At 39.6% G+C, this 20,726-nt stretch overlaps 2 protein-coding genes across 2 annotated transcripts; one reads left to right on the forward strand and one right to left on the reverse strand.

The window, feature by feature from the left end:
- Positions 1-497: 497 nt before the first annotated feature.
- On the forward strand, positions 498-11,512 carry zranb1b (zinc finger, RAN-binding domain containing 1b). The gene is made up of 10 exons (XM_057343688.1): positions 498-926; positions 2,878-3,828; positions 4,604-4,791; positions 5,761-5,914; positions 6,103-6,174; positions 7,198-7,396; positions 7,607-7,727; positions 9,700-9,829; positions 10,683-10,912; positions 11,105-11,512. The coding sequence occupies exons 2-10, from the start codon at positions 2,988-2,990 to the stop codon at positions 11,321-11,323; spliced, it is 2,154 nt and encodes a 717-aa protein (XP_057199671.1). The 5' UTR covers positions 498-926; positions 2,878-2,987; the 3' UTR covers positions 11,324-11,512.
- Positions 11,513-13,137: 1,625 nt separating this feature from the next.
- Positions 13,138-19,301, reverse strand: psmc1a (proteasome 26S subunit, ATPase 1a). Its single transcript, XM_057343689.1, has 11 exons — positions 19,225-19,301; positions 18,554-18,607; positions 18,267-18,363; positions 18,045-18,169; positions 17,640-17,825; positions 17,400-17,528; positions 17,102-17,198; positions 16,825-17,014; positions 14,819-14,970; positions 13,510-13,664; positions 13,138-13,388 (listed from the first exon to the last, which is right to left on the reverse strand). Exons 1-11 carry the CDS (start codon positions 19,225-19,227, stop codon positions 13,254-13,256), a joined length of 1,323 nt encoding a protein of 440 aa, XP_057199672.1. The 5' UTR covers positions 19,228-19,301; the 3' UTR covers positions 13,138-13,253.
- Between the last annotated feature and the right edge of the window lie 1,425 nt (positions 19,302-20,726).

The following is a 20,726-nucleotide window of genomic DNA, read 5'->3' on the forward strand; positions in this document are numbered from 1 at the left end:
TTAAGCTACCATGTGAACTTTTTGCTTCATAAAATGAACTTATTTAAACTTGTAAATTACTTGGTTAAAAGTTAAATCAGTATCGCCCGATAAATGAATTACCAAAAAAAAACAGCTCAGCTAAAGCCATGCATACTATGCCCTTTCCTCGCCCTTCATTTTCGGGTTGACACGAAAAGCTACATGCAGTCTAAAGGGCCCGAGCTACGGTAGTCAAATCTTCAATGATGTGTTTCATTAAAAAAATGCACTTATGTCACTGCAGATGATGCTGCGGTAGATCTTTCTGTAACAATGACATCATCCCCTCAGCCTGGGCAGCGGAGCCAAACACATGAAACACACGCCATTTTGGCTCCGTTCCAGCGCGATAGACAATATAGCCGCACGGCTATTCGCAGAGTCAAAATGGCGGACCAAAGGGCCACAGTTTCCTGATTGTTAGTGCTTATGAAGGAAGTACGCCGCGGAACCCTTTAACGAAAGAAAGGCGCTCTCATTGGTTTCCGCGATGTTTACGGACTGAGAGCCAATCATATGTAGCCGCTGATCCAGGTGATATCCCTCCTACCAGTATCTCCGGAGTAGGTTTATTTTGGTTTACCCCCAGCTCCCGTACCGCCGCCATTAGAGCTAGCCAAATCGGCAACAGAAATGGGAATTCCGGTGTCTAAAACCCTCTAAAATCCCTCTTTGATGCGAAGATCGCGGTGGCGCTGAGGGTTTTAGAGGAAGGGAGGCGAAATAACATGGGTGTTCCGCCGCAGAATTGCTCTGCTGTCGCGGTAAATTGTCGGTGCTGAGCTGGATTTGGACCCGATAGGATTGGGTTTCGCCAGGACAGACCTTCGGAAGAGATCCGCTTGCAGAAGGGCAAACTCGGGAACGGTAGTGTTTGCAAACTGAATTGTGGAGTACAAAGGCAGGTACGTTAAGGGCCTCGATATTTATATGTGTGGGGGAAATCACTGTAACACGGGATATGCAACAGGGCAGTTTAATGCACCGTAGATTTTGTTTTAGTTTCCCAATGTTGTGCGTCAAATAGGTCAACATTCAATAGATGCGTGCGCTCAAATGATTGTTTGTTATTTTCCGTACATTTCTCATTTGTTTTTATTCAAGATCCGATATTGCAGGAGAAATGTCATCATGTATGCGTTGAAGTGGCCTTATGTTTATTTACAGTAGAGACAAACACTCGAGCGCTTTTATGGTGTTGTTTTAGTTCGGGTAAAATCGACACCTTGGTGTGGAATTCCGAAAGGAGCCGAGAGTGTTTACAGCGTATCAGCGAGGAGATTTGGGAAATTGGGACATTTGTTTTTATTACATTTGAACTTGATACTTTGTAGCCGCGGAAATGCTTCTCACATTCCGTTCGAGGGTTCAAAGGAAAACTTCCGCTCGTTATGGAAAAAACCATTTCACCGTTACATAGAAGTTTCCTGACAGTGTAAAGGGCTTTTAAACTTAAGCCTCGATTTGGGGCAGCAATTGTCTAAAAGCTCAGTGTATTTTGAAGTACAGCCCGTGTACTGGATTCCACCCACCTGACCAGCGCTGTCAAAAAGCATCTTTAATTTGCCATAAAATGAAGCTATGCTGAAAACACAGTACTATGGGGATACCATGACACTTAAACAAATACAATGGTACCAAATGATTACCACATACAAATGCCACGGTATTTACATGGCTCTTCCTATATGGTGGAAATATGTTGCATGTGCACACTGTTCATTTTTCTAGTGGAAATGTAGGCCAGCATTTTGTTAACAAATGTTAATAACCAAGATCTAGTTCATAACCAATGAGAGTAAAAATGTGGGTCAAAGGATGTGACCGTTTACCCCAGTGATCTGGATTCATCACCACCTGTTTAGATTGTTGTCAGGAATAATCCAGAGTCGGGAACAACTTTCCGGTCCGAAAGCCTTTCCGAATAAATGCATTGTGTCCCTTTTTATTAGACCAGCAAATGCAAAGATTAAGGCCATTCACAATGAGGCAGAAATGTGTGAATGAAAAGACCGAATGAAGAGATTTGCACCAACTGTTACTTTGTAACACGCAGAGAAATGCAGAGAATGTACATATTCACATGGATGTGCTTGTACCAGCTGAAGTGCAAAGCATTTTCACACATTGTTACTTGCTTCCTATCACTGCTAAAACTATTACAGTAATAACATTTTTGTTGGTTTTCTAATTTCCATCCTTCATCTGTTTTTAGCCCTATGCATTTGAATTTGGTGGAAATAGTTTGTAATAGTTACTTACGAACCTTACAAAATGTATTTTGGTGGTTTTGTGGTACATTAATAGTGTCCGACAGTAGTTTGTCAAACATGGGACTAAATGATCATTATCATATTGCATGGTACTGAAGAAGAATACATGCAAAAAAAAAACATAAATAATTGTATGGTTCATTTTGTATTAAGTTTACCATGTGGTCCAAATAAAGATTCGGTTAATGTAAAACAAACAAAAGAATGACTTAAATTAGTGGAAATTTTCCACACTATTTCGAATGGAAACATATTTTATTACACATTGGCCATGTTAGCATCTATGTACAAAAAGGTTGCTTTACTTCCATTAAAGCACACAAGATTTCAAATCATGCTGAAATAAAACCGATCATCCGTTCAGCTTGTGTATTTCACGCCACGTCTTGAAGCAAAACTTTGAAGACATTTTTCAAAATGTTCAATACTCAGATTGTTATTGTGTAAAAGAAGCTGAAGAGTTGAATTATTTTGTATGGATGAATAATACTGACTAGATTACAATTAAAAAGAAAACATGGTTTCCATTAAACATTTCAAAAACGAGCAAAAACTAAACATCACTTGTCTGTCGTTCTTGCAGGAGAAACTGGAGGCGCTGCGTTCCTGCGCAGGTGAAAACCGGTGAAGAACGGAGAACAGGTGGGTGGGAGGGAGGGGGGAGATCAGCTGCGGTGACCGGCGTGCGCGAGGATGACAGATTTTGGCGTGAAGTGGAGCTGTGAGTACTGCACCTACGAGAACTGGGCGTCCGCCATCAAATGCACCATGTGTCGTGCCCAAAGACACAACGCACCCATCATCACAGAAGAACCCTTCAAGAGCAGCTCCAGCCTGGACCCGCAGCTGTGCACCACCCAGAGCGGCTCCACCCTGCTCATCTGCCCAGACTCCAGCGCTCGACCTCGCGTACGGATCGCGGACGAGCTGCCCGAGACCAGCAGCAAATGGTCCTGCCACATGTGCACCTACCTGAACTGGCCCCGGGCCATCCGCTGCACGCAATGCCTCAGTCACAGGCAGCAGGGGTCGCAGCAGCGGCCCCTCAGCCCGTCAGAGGCCCCCCAGACCTCGGGCTCCAGACCTTCCCCTGTGATCTCTGACCCCTGCGAGGAGTACAACGACCGCAACCGGTTGAACATGCACCCTCAGCGTTGGGAGTGCTCGGCCTGCACCTACGACAACTGGCCAAAGAGTCTCAGGTGTGTGGTTTGCGACCACCCTAAACCCAACAGTACGCCCGAGACGCCCCTGCATGACTCGGAGGCGGAGAGCGCTACATCCCAGTCCTTCGTAAACGAGCAGGAGCGAGAGAACGTAAGGACAACGGGGGGTGGGGGGATGAGCGGGGGACTGTGGGGCAGGCAGAGAAAACTCTCTCCACCTTCGTGTAAAGGGCAGGCGGAGGTGAAGATCGAGCTGGCGTGTGGAGCGATGGGCAGCGATAATGAGCAGGAGGCGGACTTTAAAAAGCTTAAACAGATCAGGAACCGGATGCGCAGAAGCGATTGGCTGTTTCTAAACGCGTGCGCTGGTGAGAAACAAACCACATTACTTTAGCAGATACAGTGGTTCACCCAAAAAACTCAAAAACCTTTGTGACTCTTTCTTCCGTGGAACACAAAAGAAGATATTTTGAGAAATGTCTCGGTGGTTTTGTGACAATTCAGTGGAAGTCAATGGGCCCCATTTTTGTTTGGGTACCGACATTCTTCAAAATATCTTCTGTTGTGTTCTGCAGAAGAATTAAAGTCATACAGGTTTAAAATGAGGGTGTGTAAATAATGAAAGAACAATTCCCTTAAGACACACCTAAAAATGTATGAATGTCGTTGCATTAGATAAGAAGTTCGACAACCTGGACATCTGTCTTTTTTTTTAAACAGTATATTTGCTGTTTTTTCAAAATATCATGAATACAAATTTGAATACAATATGTATTGTCTAATGACTTGCACCGCACAAAATCTTTGGTGACATGACGTTTTGTGAGATTCTTTTTATATCGTTTGATATCAAATCTTTATTTTTTTTATCTCTATCAGTGCAAGAGGATTTTTGCATGTGTTTGGTTTGATGCCACATGCAAAGCGACAAATTTGCTCTCACCCCCAGTGGGAGTTTTTCTATTAGCTTTCTGCTCTCTTGCATCTGTCTTTTGGGAATTCATGTTACATCTGGAAATTCATCCATTAAATCTGAAATGCATACTGCAGAATCAAAGAATTGTGAAAAATCGTAGTGTGTTGTTTGTTGATGTGTGTTTGTATGCATCGGTCCACTGAAATGTTTTCCACCTCCATTATTAGGTGTGGTGGAGGGGGATCTTTCCGCCGTGGAGGCGTACAAGTCGTCAGGTGGTGACATTGCACGTCAGCTGACCGCGGACGAGGTGCGGATTCTGAACCGCCCGTCTGCATTTGACACTGGTTTCACGCTGGTGCACCTCGCCATCCGCTTCCAAAGACAGGACATGCTGGCAGTACTGCTCACCGAGGTCAGAGTTTTGCATGTCAGACGTGAACCGGTCTTACAACGGGAGCTTAAAGGGATAGTTCACCCATCATTTACTCGCCCTCATGTAATTTCATGCCTGTATAAATTACTTTGTTCTGATGACGATATTCGGAAGAATGTTAGCAATTTTCAGTTCAGGAACATCACTGACTACCATAGTTGGACAAATTAAATGGTAGTTAAAGGTGCCCCAGAACTGTTTGTTTTCTCAAATTCTTCAAATTATCTAAATTTGTGTTCAACGGAACAAAAAAGATACAATATTTGTTTTCCTACTATGGTAGCAGATGATGTCCCAGAACATTTCTTTGTTCTGTTGAACACAAAGGAAGATATTTGGAAGAATGACAGTAGCCAAACAGGTCTCATCCCCCATTGACTGCCATAGTAGGGAAAATAAATACTATGGGAGTCAGTGGGGGATGAGATCTGTTACGTAACTGACATTTTTCCAAATATCGTCTTTCGTGTTCAGCAGAACAAAGACATTTTTACAGGTTTGGAACAATCTGAAGGCGAGTAAATGATGACAGAATTTTCATTTTTAGGTGAACTATCCCTTTAAATAATAACACACGTGTGCTAAAGTAATAGGCACTTCACAGCCGTGTTTTACAGTGATCTTACCACGGTACACACAGGACACATCCTACAATAAACTGTGATTCTTGTTCCCATCAATCACATCATACTGTTGATATTCTAACTCCAAGAATCAGTAGTTTTAGTAAAATTTTATACAAATCATTTAAAGAAAAATCAGATGCTTTAGACGAAATCAAAGCAAGCTCAATAAAGTTCAATGTAGATGAAAGATTAAAGTGATCACAATACACTAGACATAATCACAATATTATCATGAATCGGATATTAATTCAGTTGATGCGTCAAGATTGCTACAGATCCCCAGTCGTGTGTTTAATGGGAATGTGTTTTCTTCACTCTTCAGGTATCTCAGCAGACAGCTAAGTGTATACCGGCGCTGGTGTGTCCTGAATTAACAGAACAGATCCGCAGGGAGGTGGCCGCAGCTCTTCACAGACGTAAAGGAGAATTTCCCTGTTACTTCTTCACTGACCTCGTCACCTTCACACTACCAGCAGGTTCTCTTTTACTCTTGAAAAAGTATCTGCTACCACAGGTTCATAAGTGTCACATGGGTCATGCGAGTAAGAGTAATCTGTGATGTACATTGCATACATTCCTGTTTCAAAGGGGCACATGAAAATGACCATTACATGTGCCTCCTCAACAAAAGGTTTGTAAATGGGTTGTCTGCTTTCCTCTTAAGATATTGAAGACCTTTCCCCAAATGTTCAAGAAAAATTGTTCGATGAGGTCCTGGACCGAGATGTGCAAAAAGGTAACCACAACACACAGTACCACAGTGTGTTTCTGCAAGTTGCATTTACATTTTTGCATTTGGCAGACTCTTTTATCCATAGTGACATACTGTGTTTCACTTAGTCTTTGTTTTTTTTATCAGTATGTGTGCTCTCGAACTCATGATCTTTGCATTTTTAATGTTCCACCAATCGCAGGAGCTACAGGAACCAACAAAGGTTTCGAACCAAAACAGTACCGGATGTGTAAGCTGTTTAAAAATAAAAATAAAATTCCTTTAAATAAATATGAAATATATTAGACACCCGTGTATTTGTAATGAACAGCATATATCCAACAATATGTAAAATTATTAACATGATTAACTACATAGCAGGTTCACAAACTTTTAAAGGTGCAGTGTCTATTGATCTATTGACAGAAATGCAATACTAAATATATATAACTATGTCTTCAGAGGTGTATAAAGACTTAATGAAGCGTTATGTTTTTATTACCTTAGAATGAGCTTTTTCTATCTACATACACCGCGGGTCCCCTTGCATGGAGTTCGCCATGTTGTTTCTACAGTAGCCCTAAATGGACAAACATCTCACAAAAAGCGTTTCGTAAATACGTTATCTCCTTCGGCAAAGAAGTGTAAACATGACGACATCTTACCATAGTGTTTCGAAAGGGAAGGGGGAGGGGTGGAGTGAGCCATTGGTTGCAATTCGCAACCTCACCACTAGATGGCACTAAAATCTCCACATTGCACCTTAAACGTACTAGTGAACAAAAATATGGGAAAGGTTTTGAAAAGTCTGTTATTTTATAATTTTGTTAATGCCGAATTACTTTACTATTTGCATTCGCTGATGTTTTTCCTGCTGTCCATGATCCGATCAGAACAGACCTGCAGTCTATTTTTGGGTCCCGACCCACCAGTTGATATGGAAGATGCTTTAGCTGGTCTGTTTCATTTGTTTGCTTAAAGAGTAGCTGTAAAACATCACTGAATGTTCAGAGAGCAGCTTTGGCAAACTGTTGTTGTCCTCCACAGAGCTGGAAGAGGAGTCTCCCATCATAAACTGGTCTCTGGAGCTGGGCACACGTCTGGATAGCCGCCTATATGCTCTGTGGAACAGAACCGCAGGAGATTGTCTTCTGGACTCAGTTTTACAGGCCACGTGGGGAATTTATGACAAAGACTCGGTCCTGAGAAAAAGCCTCAACGATAGTTTACACGACTGCTCTCACTGGTAAGACAGAAAATGAAGAGTCAACAATTTCCTGCCATTAAAGTCTTTTTAATCTTTCAGTGATTCGAGTGATCCAGCAGCCTAAAGTAGATGACTCGTGCTAAAACATCTTAACAAAAGCTTAAATTGTTTTATGACTCCTTCAAATGTGAGTAATGATATCTAAGGATCGTATAAGAGATATAACTGGCGTGTTTGTCTTTTCTACAGGTTCTACACACGCTGGAAAGAGTGGGAATCCTGGTATTCCCAGAGCTTCGGCTTACATTTCTCCCTAAGAGAGGAACAGTGGCAGGAGGACTGGGCTTTCATACTGTCTTTAGCAAGTCAGGTATACAACCAGTTCAAAAGCACACAGTTCTGATCGACTGCCGGCATCGCTACACAGCACCAATAGATGACATTATTTTTGTTTTCCTCATATGCATACATGCATAGCCTCACATCATTAGTGACTATACGCAAATTATTCTCCATATTGGAACTGTCAAAACCAGTCTGTGAACGATGGAAGGCTAGTTGACGGTTCCTTGGCAACTGCAGTTATTTGCATGTATGAATAACACGTTATTACAAACTAATACGATACAAGATAAAAGCGTTAGCAAACCCTAAAAAGTTACCATAGTTTAGAAGCCTCTAATATTGAGTAAATACATATAAAAACACACTTTCATACCTGTGAAAAAATCTTATGATTTCTCTGGGAATAGAAATCTTGGTGGTTTTTACATCCAGAGTAGGGCTGTCAAACGATTAATCGCATCCAGAATAAAAGTTTGTGTTAACATAATATATGTCTGTGTACTGTGCATATTCATGCTGTTTTTATAAACGCATGTACGTACATTGTATACATAGTTAGGAAATATTTACATGTATTAATTTATATTTACCAATAATTTAAATATAAGTGTTTACAATTTTTCTTAGTAAATGCATATATGTGTATGTTTTTATAAAAACAAAATTAATATGCACAGTACACAGACATATATTTTGAAACACAAACATTTATTCTGGATGCCATTAATCGTTTGACAGCCCTTATCCAGAGGCTACACAATGTTGTGGCTGCATAAAAAAAGATAGATTTTTACTGTGAGTGATGACTATGTGAAATGTTGACTGTTCCAAGATGGCGGACGCATCAAGTGTCAGAGACTACAAATTGTAACGGAAGATGGCATTTAATGATTTTGCATTTAATAAGACATTTGTGTCCTCAACATCTGTGATAACCATTTTATAGCGTTTGTAATATAGTCACAGATGAAGGACCTTCAGGCTTTACTGTATTAGCAGTAAACCACACCCTCTGGTACCTGTTTGCTTACATGTTCATCTGCTAATGGATTTGGAGAAACAGCTTTCCCATGTAACAACTGCGATAGCTGCACGGTTGACTCATACTGAAAGTCCCTCGCTCTTACACACACACATCACACCCAAAGAGGATGAGTTTTTTTTTTTCATGAATCTTCATACTGTGTTGAATTTTATAGTGTACATGAATCAAAATGGACCGTTCCTGGTGTTATTGTGAAAGATTTGTTGGTTCTTGTTATTCCAAATGGAAAAAAATCTTTAAATTCCTGTGAACCGGAAGTTGCGATCGTTTTTACTTCCGTATTTTGATGCATTTCCGAGTTAAATGGAATTTTGAAAGGAAAAATAGTGGCCGTGGCTTTTGTCTTTCTCTGCGATTTGATTGGATGTACAAAAGCAGCCGTTGCATTTTAAAATGGAACTGGCAGCAGACTTGACAGTTGTAGGGGAGGAGTTAACAGATGCTCTGCCCAACCCATCTAACATGCGTCATCTAAGATGGATAGTCATTACAGGAAGGAAGTGCATTTTCAGATTTTAACTCAAAATTTATGAGGGCACACAAATTTTAAAAAGAGAATGACCCACATTGATAAACTATTTACAATAAACGCTGCAATATTTCATGAAAAAAGCCATCGTAATTTTTTATTTCACTGGGACTTTAAGCTTTCCCACACAAAACAAAATCTTACAGTTTACTTTAGTATTTACTGTAGTAAATTGTAATGTATTGAAGTATATTATAATAATTAATACACCATTGCGTACTAGAGTCTTCCCAGTCGTCCCTCAATTCCTCATGGATTAAATCAAGCCCCAGTACATATTTTCGTCAAGTAAACGAGATTGCAAATTGCAATTTACATGGACCTAAAAGTAAAATGTTGTGGTCTTGGAATGAAATAAGCCTAAAATGTAGCAGTTTGGTCACATTCACATTTGTATGTTTTCTTTATCTCTTCTGGCTGCAGCCTGGTGCGAGTTTGGAGCAGACGCACGTGTTTGTGTTGGCACACATCCTGCGCAGACCCATCATAGTGTACGGTGTGAAATATTACAAGAGCTTCAGAGGAGAGACTCTGGGATACACTCGATTCCAGGGTGAGCTGCTCTGCTAGTCTGCACATATCACCGTTTATTTAGCTAAAACAGCATTCTTGTTTGATTGTCGTGACATTTAGAATGACATTCGTTATTACAATGACTTAATGTGGGGGTGCACCCTTACAAAATGTCCCATGGTAACCACTGGTTCCACTTAAACACCTTAATCACAGTTACATCCCACATGAAAAACTACTGTAGTATACTTTCGTATTGACTATAGTAAACTGTTGTAAAAATGCTGGTTACTACAGTGTTTTTGACTTTTACTACAGTATAAAGTTGATCAAGTTCCTGTCGTTAATACTACAGAATACATTAAAAAAGTGAATTAATCATTACAGTATTCTACAATTTACCACAGTTTACTCTAGTAAACATTAAAGTATAGTACAGTTACAGTATTATGTTCCAGTACAGAATAGTGTAGTATACATTAACAAAGTGTAGTAATAACTACAATATACTATAGTTTACTATAGTAAAAATTCCCTTTTTTCCTGATTTGGGATGTCCTTAAAACAGCGTAAGAAGATTTCAGAAACGCTCTATAATTGTGTTTCTTTTCTCGATTACAGTGGTGCCTACTTATATTTATAAGCATCACGGTGTAACTGTTGCTATAGTAACTGTTTGTCTCCGTGGTTACCATAGTACATTTTTGTGAGAGATGTGACTGTTTTACTTTTCTTTTTGGAGTATTTGTGATCATTAGAACGAACACATTCTAATGTGTAACAAATTACTAATGCTTTCGTTTGGCAGAATTTTCAAGATGTTTAAATCCGTCATCTCATTTTTATTGTAATAACAGACGTGAGAGTTTAAACGTTATTCGCCATGATTCTAGGTGTATACCTGCCTCTGCTGTGGGAGCAAAGCTTTTGCTGGAAGAGCCCCATCGCCCTCGGTTACACACGCGGCCATTTTTCTGCCCTGGTTGCCATGGAGAACGATGGCTACGATAATCGAGGCGCAGGCGCCAACCTGAACACGGATGATGACGTCACGGTCACTTTCCTGCCGTTGGTCGACAGCGAGCGAAAGCTGTTGCACATCCACTTTCTGTCAGCACAAGAGGTGAGAGACATAACTTGTATTTAGAATGGATATTTCTCTCGCCATCTCATCACTGTTCACCGGCTCATAACCATGCATTCTGGGATTTCTGTTGCCGGTCATTTATTTTTAGATTATGATACGATACACTATTTATCAACTCTTGGTGATTGGTCGATATCTCTCTCATTGGCTTTTGTGCGTGTCCGTCAGATGGGAACGGAGGAACAACAGGAGCGGATGTTGAGGCAGTGGATGGACTGTTGCGTGACGGAGGGCGGGGTTTTGGTCGCCATGCAGAAGAGCTCTAGGAGGCGGAACCACCCGCTCGTCACTCAGATGGTGGAGAAGTGGCTGGACGGTTATCGGCAACTCGCCGCATGTCCCACTCTTTCTGACGGGGAGGAAGAGGAGGAGGACGAAGATGAGTGAAGAACAGGCCACGTAGAAGTTCACTTGACACTACAACACGCCCCTCTTGTTTTCCCTCACATGTAGAAACACACAACAACACACACGTTCAGCCCAGCTGAAAAACAAACCCGAGGTTTCCTTTTGATTTTTGTCCTTAAAAACAGCAAATTATTTGGGTTTGTCGAAAATAAAGGAATGCAATCATGATTGTATTTGTCTTTGCAAAGTATGTTCTTTGCTTTTTGTTTGCGTTTCGTTTTTAATTTGCTGTCGCGATGCTTGTAGTGACGTAAGAAAAAGGATGATGCGCTTTTGAGAGAAAGATATTTAATAGGTAAATTGCAGCAATTTAAGCACCCTTTTTAAAACTGGTTCTGTTTGTTATGGAGCCGATGCAAAAGTCTACTTATGTTTGTGTAGCGTTACTCTAGATTGAGATGACAAACATTATTCACTACACCTTTGAAAACATGCATTCACATAACTAATCTCACTCAGAGTAGGGCTGTTATGTTTTCTGTTTAAATAAAGCTTGGTTCTTTGTTTTCACCTGGACGTGGAGGAGAAATCCAGTGGACGTTTGAATTTCTAACAACTTTTCTCGATTTATCTGAATAAGTTTGTGAGCCATAGAAATGAATTATTTTTCACACGTACTCGTGTCTTATCCCATTTCCGAAGTGTGTTTTGAACGCACCGTGTGTCGACCTTTAACACAGATGAGATTTCACAGATTTTTTTTTTTTTGCAGAGGAACGTTATTTCAACTCTTTTTCAACGTGGTCCGTTTCACTCTTTCAGTTCTGTATTTTTGTGTCGTATGTCATTTGTGAATGTGTCTGCCCACAGTTTCTCAGTGTATGCTTCTGAACTTCTGTACACAACAGTCATCAAAGACTTGATGTAGACCAAAGTGAATATTGAGAGATCTGTGGATTGTTTTTTTTCTTTTGCAGTGCTAATATAACCGGTTAAGTTTGTTTTCCCATGATTCGTTACATCTCATCACCTCTTGTATTTGTGTCCAAATCCAACCCCTTACGCACTCGCATCTTTGTTTTCTTTTCTTTTTTAAATTATGTAATAGTAGCCGCTACACTATGGCATATTTGATATATAAGGTGGAGACCAAACTTGGTGATATTGAAGACCTAAGTGTTTTGAATGTCCAACTATGAAACGATTATAAAACTTCAAAAACGAAAAAAGTGTGATTTCCTAAATGATATACCACATCATTGAACAGAAGGCTGTGTTGAAGTGCTCTTTACCATAATGAACTTTAGATTGTTCTTAAAAACAAAGATATTACTTAACACTGAAAATACATAATGACATGAAAATATGTAAATAGTCAAAATGTTTGAGTAATGTTTACAGATGTAATCAAATGTGAAACCATCAAAAAAAACGTCTGGCTCACATTTCACTCGACAAATCAAAAGATGAAAAATGTTTTAAAAAACCAAAACTTGAAATTGTTAATGACAATTAAGCAATCCCTCAGCGAAGATCTAAAGTAAACAATACTATATTGTCATTTTCGTTATAAATTCCTCTCGTTTATTCTGACATATACAATTACGTTATAACAGTAATAAGAACACGTGAATAGTAGTAAATTTAAAACACCTATATGCTTTGGGGGAAATGTGCTTAATTCTCATTTGAATGATGTCACTACGAACAAAAACTCGATGGACCTAAAACGGATCTCTCCCTAAAACGAAATAATTCTTACTTTCTTTTGATTTGGGGGAATGAAATGTGATCTGGACAGGTTTTCATTAGATCTATTCAGATCAGCAGAATAAATGTGAGTTCAGCAAAGACGCATTTAAGAAATGTTTAATTGCCATCAAGCTCAAATGACCAGAGTGTAACATCAGGAGAAAGTGTTAATATAGACAAAACAAATGGTGAAGAGTGGAACTTGACTAGTGACAGGTTAAAGGTAGAGGCCTTCTGGCGTCCCCTCCTGCTTCTTGTAGAGAACGTTTTCTTTAGACTTCTTAAAGTCTTCATTTGTGACTTTCATGCGTCGTTCCCTCAGAGCCATCAGACCTGCCTCGGTGCAAATAGCCTGAAAGAAAACATTAGCCAGATGAGTAACGCATTTAACGAGTCCCGCATTCATAGTTTCAGTCTACGTAATTTAACTTCTTAAGGTGCGTCATCTATTACAGCTATAAAAAGCACACAACCTTAATGTCGGCTCCAGACAGGTCCTCTTTCGCTAGGATGAGGTCATCCAAGGTCACGTCATCCGCCACCGTCATCCTGCTGGTGTGGATCTGGAAGATTCTGCGCTTGGTCTTTTCGTCTGGCAGTGGGAACTCTATCTTACGATCAATTCTGCCTGTAAAGGTTTATACAACATACTTTACTCATGTCATGTGCGCTTTCCGTATGGTAAGGTGATCAATTCTTACTATGCTTACAAATCAATACACTTTAACCTTTATTAAATTCAATCATTAGAATAAATAGACAATCTGCATTGTACACTGTGCGGCACATTATCAGAAAATATTTGTAGTTTAATTTTGAAACATACCAGAAATAAACACTGGGTCTCATTTATGAAACATTCGTAAATATAGGAGTGATTTGCGCGTAAACAGACCTTTCCGAAAACTCCTCCGGATTCACAAATACTTCGTAAATGTCAGTTTTGATGGTTAAATGTGTTTATGTTAATGAATTCCAATTATTCGTAAATAGGGCGCGAATGCATGCTGATTCATGATTTGCATAATCCCCGCCTATGAATTACAACTACGCAAATTATGTATCTAGGAATGCTGTGGAATCTTCTAGACTCCATTCTGAGGTTTGACACGTTATATTGCATAAATGCATAAGAGACTAATAGGCTATATGCCTAACAATAAATTAGCCAAAGCATTTTAGCCAGCTAAAATAATACCCAATGCTTTTATGAGAACGCTTTGGAGGCACTGTGTTCTTCCGGAGATGCATTTGTTGCTATGATTTGTAATATCCATGGCTATAACATGTTACCAGTATCTTATTCTGAAGGATATAACTGAATATAAAAATGCAGTAACCAGCAATATTAACTTCTCCATTGCTGTGTTGTACAAGTGTGATGGTTGGTCAATGTAGTGTTTGTCCCGCCTCTCCTCCACTGTTATTGTGAAAAGGGACAGTGACGTGCTCTCCGTTTTACCCAAAGTTAAAGAGTAAAAAAACGAAAGACAGACAGGGCAAAAGAGCTTCTGAAATATCATTATCATATGTCGTGTCATCAGTCTGTCTTAAAGAATACAGAACGTTTGAATGTTATTTGCACCAACTGCACGCAATTGAATGTGCACCATTTACACGCGGTAGGGAGCAGGTGTAAATTTCTTTCGTACCAACTAACATTTTGAAAATACGAACATTTTCATGAAAATTTACGTCAGAACGACTTTACGGACGATTTTCACAAAAATGAGTTCTGCTCATGTTTCATGAGTGAGGCCCATTGTAAGCATATTTATTTACCTGGTCTAATGAGGGCTGGATCGAGGGTCTCTATCCTATTAGTCGCCATGATGACTTTGACGTCTCCACGAGAGTCGAATCCATCCAACTGGTTCAGCAGCTCCAACATAGTTCTCTGGATCTCCCGCTCCCCACCTGAATTAGAATCGTACCTGCAGAGCAACAAGTCTCATCACACAGAATCTTATCATCAGTGCCGATCCTAGACGTCTGGCGGCCCTATGCAAACCTTTGTGAGGGGCCCTTGTCATAATAGTTCAAATTAGATACGCATAACTGTAAACTATAAGAAATAAAAATAATAAATCAATAAACACACTTTAATGAATTAAAACTGAATAGAAAGGGCATTATCAGCAGCACCTCACCGAAAGGCATCTTTCACCCAGGATAATGGATGTGATGAAAGTGGGACACACAACTCATGAGATGTCTCTCTGATAATGGCAAGGAAAGGTAAGTATGCCATGTATTTCTATAATCATTTATCCCCCAAACACAGAGGATGCCTACCCGACGAACCCAGTGAAACTGCTCAGACCTCCTTTCCTCTATTCATATTCTTGACTGCTTCCCCTGTCATGCATAAGGCACGGGCAATGTCCTATTGGGCAATTAAACTGTGCTGAAATAGTGGGATTATAACACCTAGTCCTATTAAGTGAATCTGAAAGTAAGAACAATTAAGTATAAAATTGAATTCACATTTTGATTCACATGTAAATAATCCTTTACCTAAAGTAACACATGGCTCTGATAAATATAGTTTACTCAAGAAGCCAAGCATATGAAAACACATCAATAATTCTCTAAATGTGATGACACAAAAATGACATATCATGGGCAAACGAAATACAGTGGATTGCAGTGGTGTGTGACTCACATGAACATTGTACAACTAGTTTTGTGACTGCAAGTCATTCTCTGTAAATGCTATTTAAGTAATTATATTAATGTGTATGTAACTTTGGACACGGTCCCTAAATTCACGACTATTGAACGTCCACAGTCAAACCAACTGTATCCCAGTGGACAAATACTAAATCTGTACTTGCATAATTAGGCAAAACTAAATAAGACTTTGAAATAGTACAAAAGCACATGCCTTCTTGTTCTTTTGCTTCCAGAAGCCAAGCCATGGCCATATGTAAAGACGCATCATCACATTACGCGCATGTCATCACCTGCGCGCACTGCATGATGTCAGAGTCTTCTTCTTCTTTTCCTTTCGGCTGTTCCCTTCAGGGGTCGCCACAGCGAATCATCTGCCTCCATCTTGCCCTATCCCCTGCATCCTCTTCTCTCAGACCGACTACCTTCATGTCCTCCTTCACTACATCCATAAACCTCCTCTTTGGTCTTCCTCTTGGCCTCCTGCCTGGCAGCTCTAACCTCAGCATCCTTTTTCCGATATATTCACTCTCCCTCCTCTGAACATGTCCAAACCATCTCAACCTGGCCTCTCTAACTTTGTCTCCAAAACATCTCACATGTGCTGTCCCTCTGATGTACTCATTCCTGATCCTATCCATCCTCGTCACTCCCAAAGAGAACCTCAACATCTTCAGCTCTGCTACCTCTAACTCTTCCTCCTGTCTTTTCCTCAGTGCATGATGTCAGAGTATGTAACGGTAATTAAATTAAAAAAAGACATTTCCAAATGATTCCTGTAAAGTTTGTAAAAGAACACTCCGAAGGCAGAAAGTTGAATCCGCATCCTGTTTACATTATAGTGTTTTGATTCGGTACTCAAGGGGGCCCCCTGGTGGTGCAGGGGCCCTACGCAACTTGCGTAGTTTGCATATAGGAAGGATCGGCTCTGCTTATAATTCATCAACACCTGTGCTCATCGATGTTTATAATACAACTACATGAGTCACATTTAAAGCCTGAATAAAATAACAGATGCACACATCAGTGCATGCGTATTCATTTAATTCAATAATAATGCCATGTTCCTCTATGGTAAAATGACAAACCACAAACTTTAAAAAGTTCCAATCTACCTCTTTGTCCCTATAGCATCGATCTCATCAATGAAGACGATGGATGGTGCGTGTTCCTCAGCAACTCTGAAGAGTTCTCGCACCAGTTTGGGACCATCGCCCAGATACTTCTGAATAAGCTCGGAGCCCACGACCCTCAGGAAGGTGGCGGAGGTCTGGTTAGCCACTGCCTTTGCCAGAAGGGTCTTACCTGCACACCAGTGACATGTTACACAAGCATGGAACGTGCGCTAAAAACAATTCGTATCAATGTGATTTTGAGAGCCCTTAGACAGACCTGTCCCAGGTGCGCCATAGAGAATCACCCCTTTTGGGGGCTTTATTCCCATTTCTTCATAATACTCCGGATGTGTCAGCGGAAGCTCCACAGACTCCTGTAAAAGAAAGTGATGTCAAAACAGTTTAAGAACAATAATTAAACAACGCCCCACTGATTTTATGTGCACAGCTCTAAATATTCAACAAAGTTCAAGTTTTACTCATCCTGCATCACTCAGTGTTAAATATTCAGTCCTATATAATACGCTAAATAACAAAATAAAACGGATTGTCCGTGGCTGCTTGGTGAGGGGTACCTTGATCTCTTGAATCTGGTTGTCCAGTCCTCCGATGTCTGCATACGTCTCCTGTGGGGCTTTTTCTACTTTCATCACTGTCACTAGCGGATCTGTGTCATCCATCAGCACCCCGATCACTGCATGAACCTGAAATCAACATCTTTCATTATTTTTTTCTCATATTTGCATTACTCCTGTTATATTAATCACCTTAACTAATCATAACTTTGTATATAGAATAATGCCATCCCAACTGACCTTGTGGTTTAGCAACACTGAACAGCCAGGCTCCAGAAGATCCTTGTCCACAAATGAGAGAATACTGACATAATGTTCAGAACCCACTGAGGTCGACACAATGGCATGATTATCATCAATAATCTCCTCCAGAGTTCCCACAGACATTGGCGTCCCCCTCAGGTCATCTACTTTAGATCTCTCTTCCTGTATAACAAAACATAGTGCTCTCAGTTTCCAGAACTGCACATTTACTTTTAATGCTATAATACATGTGTTTAATTATTGAAGTAAAATATATATGTTGGAAAATTCTGCAAAATTAGAGAGATCCTGGATATCTTTTAATGTATTTTGAATAAATAGGTATGTGGTGCAAATTTTTGCTTTTCTGATTAGAAAAACTATTTGTTTAGTTCTCTCCACCTCTTGTTTCTCCTCCAAAGGTTTCATCTGCTCCTGATTCCTGATGAACTCCTCCTCCATCAACAGATAGTCTTTAATTCTCTCCTGTTTCAGGAGTTTCAGTCGGCATTGTGTGTGTGGCGTAACTGACAAAAGATATATGATGTTTCATTGGACATTTTAGGAATTACTACATGTGACAGCTACAAAAATCTTGCAAATGTTTAAAGACATTCATATTACCCAGCGGGAGTTTGCTAGCAGCATCTGGCCCCTTTACTTTCTTCTTCTTTTTCCCAACTCTGGTGGGAATAGGGGGTTCATATTTCTTCTTCTTATCCTAAAGAACAAAATATTATACAAACAATAAGCAAATTGAAAAGTCAGACGACTTGATCTAAACTAGACACATTTTCTAGTAGCAGAAGGCCATGATATCCTGTGATGACCTAGATGAATGTTTACAAACTCTTTTCATCATTTGTTTATGTACCACTGAACAGCAGTGTGTGTATTTTCCTAATACTCACCTTGTCATCTTTCTTTCCCCCACCGGGTCCCTGACCTCCACTCTGACTTTGACCCTGTGAAACAGATTCAATGAAACAGATTTTTAATCTGCTGTCTGTCATCCACTGTACACTGACCGCTTCCCTGAATTCACAAGACAGTCATAAGAAATGATCACGTGAGCTATTCATAAATTGAGCTGATATTGTATTTTGCATTAAACACACACAAAAAAAATGTATTATATTTTGCCATTACCCCGTTTTAGTACAGTATAGTAAAACGATAGTAACCACAAATCTACAGTTGTCTCACCACAAGAATCATAGTTTAACCATGTTATTTGTAGTGAACGTATGGCAGTAAAATGGTTTAATAGCAAGCCGCCACAAAAGGCATAGGCGTAAAGACTATAATATAGGTTATTTTTGCATGGAGATTAACTGAAATTTTAGCTGGCAGTAACATCTGGGCCAATAAGTCATGTGAAATATATAAACATAATGAATATTATTGACCAACATCGATTATAAGCTAACACTTAAAGCTAATCTTCCGACAATGCTATTAAACAGTCTATAGAATGTACTATAATTAACATTCAGTTAATACATTTACACAAGAAAAATACATGTATATCAATGATTAAAAACAATTCAAAACATGAAAACAGTAAAATATGCTGGCTCACCATTGTCGTCTGGTGCCTTTCTTCGTTTTCACTTTACTTGTTCTTTACACTGTCACCACAGTGCAGCAGCGCCACCTGCTGGAGAGGAGGACACGAGGATGCTTGGAAAGATATGAGACATCCAACCAATGAACCGGCACGTGGGCGGAGTAACACAAGTAGCCCCTCCCAAGGTTGCCACGCCTCCATCTACAGTCTGCAGACAGGGGGATTCTTGAGACAACTACAGAAACGAACATACACCTGTGACCGCATTACATCAGTGTTAGTGCGCCACTCAGGTTCTCAAGAACTACGTTGCTTGGCGGAGTAATAATACTAGTTTTACCAACAGCATTACATTTTTGTTGCTGTGTGTTTATTTTATAACACATCGCCATGAATATGGAGTTAGGCTATGCTGTTTAGAGAGTTTCCAAACGGCGTTGTTGCATTCTTCAGGAGAATCTAGTGAAGTGAACGCCAAACGAAACTGAACACCTGTCCTGAATCGCTTCAAGGGCACTTCCCGTTTTTCGGAAGTCCATTAGCGAATGATGCATAATGCACATTTCTCACAAAATATATATATATATTGTTGATATTGTCGTTATAAAAAATGGGAACACATTTCAATTAAAATGAAAACGAACCTACGTAATGGTATTTTATTGAAGTATATTTAATTCAATACCAATAAAACCCGACAGATGGCGGTCGCTGACTGAGATTTCAGATTGTCGCAGGTTTATTTGGCGCTTTTTTTTGGTCATCATATCCATTCAAGCTCTTGTTTTGTGATCGTTTAAGAGCAAACATGTCCCCCTGTAATTGTGTTTTATACCTTGAATTTAAAAAAAAGCATGACACCCCTCCACAGGGAAAAATGTAAGACACCACATGCTTGTGTTGTAATCGATTTCAGTACTGCCTGTGCAGTTTGAGTGTTAAAGTATGATTGCAGAATGTCAGATTTCCTTATCAGGTTAGAATATATTTTACATTGTGCCATTTCATTATTTACATTTTTCAAAATCTTGTGATACCCACACAAGCCACTTTACTTACTGTCACTTCTGGAATAACTGTTCAATGTCATTTTATTCGATTTATCTCACATTTGTTATTGTGATTAAATCACACAACTTTACTATTTGTTATGTTATAGGAACGTTTCTATATGCTTAATACTCTGAATTAAAATGTGTAAAATCATTTTTGGGTTGTGTGGGGCAAACAAAACCAATCGAATTTTTACAAACAATATTTACACACAATATAAAATGTCAATTTTTATTACTGTTACAACCTGAATAAAACAAAACAACATTCTTTAAAAAAAACATTATGGACCACCATTTTGTGACTTTTTCTTATCATTTAAATGAAAATGAACAACTTTTAACCTACAATACCTCACTGACAGATGGATAAATCAGTTACGTTTTTCGCCATAGACGGCAATAATGGCTCTTGACCATAAATTTAGGTTCATTGATTTAGACTTGAAAGAAAACAGACAA

The sequence above is a fragment of the Triplophysa rosa genome, linkage group LG10 (assembly GCF_024868665.1).
Source record: "Triplophysa rosa linkage group LG10, Trosa_1v2, whole genome shotgun sequence".
Lineage (NCBI taxonomy): Eukaryota > Metazoa > Chordata > Actinopteri > Cypriniformes > Nemacheilidae > Triplophysa > Triplophysa rosa.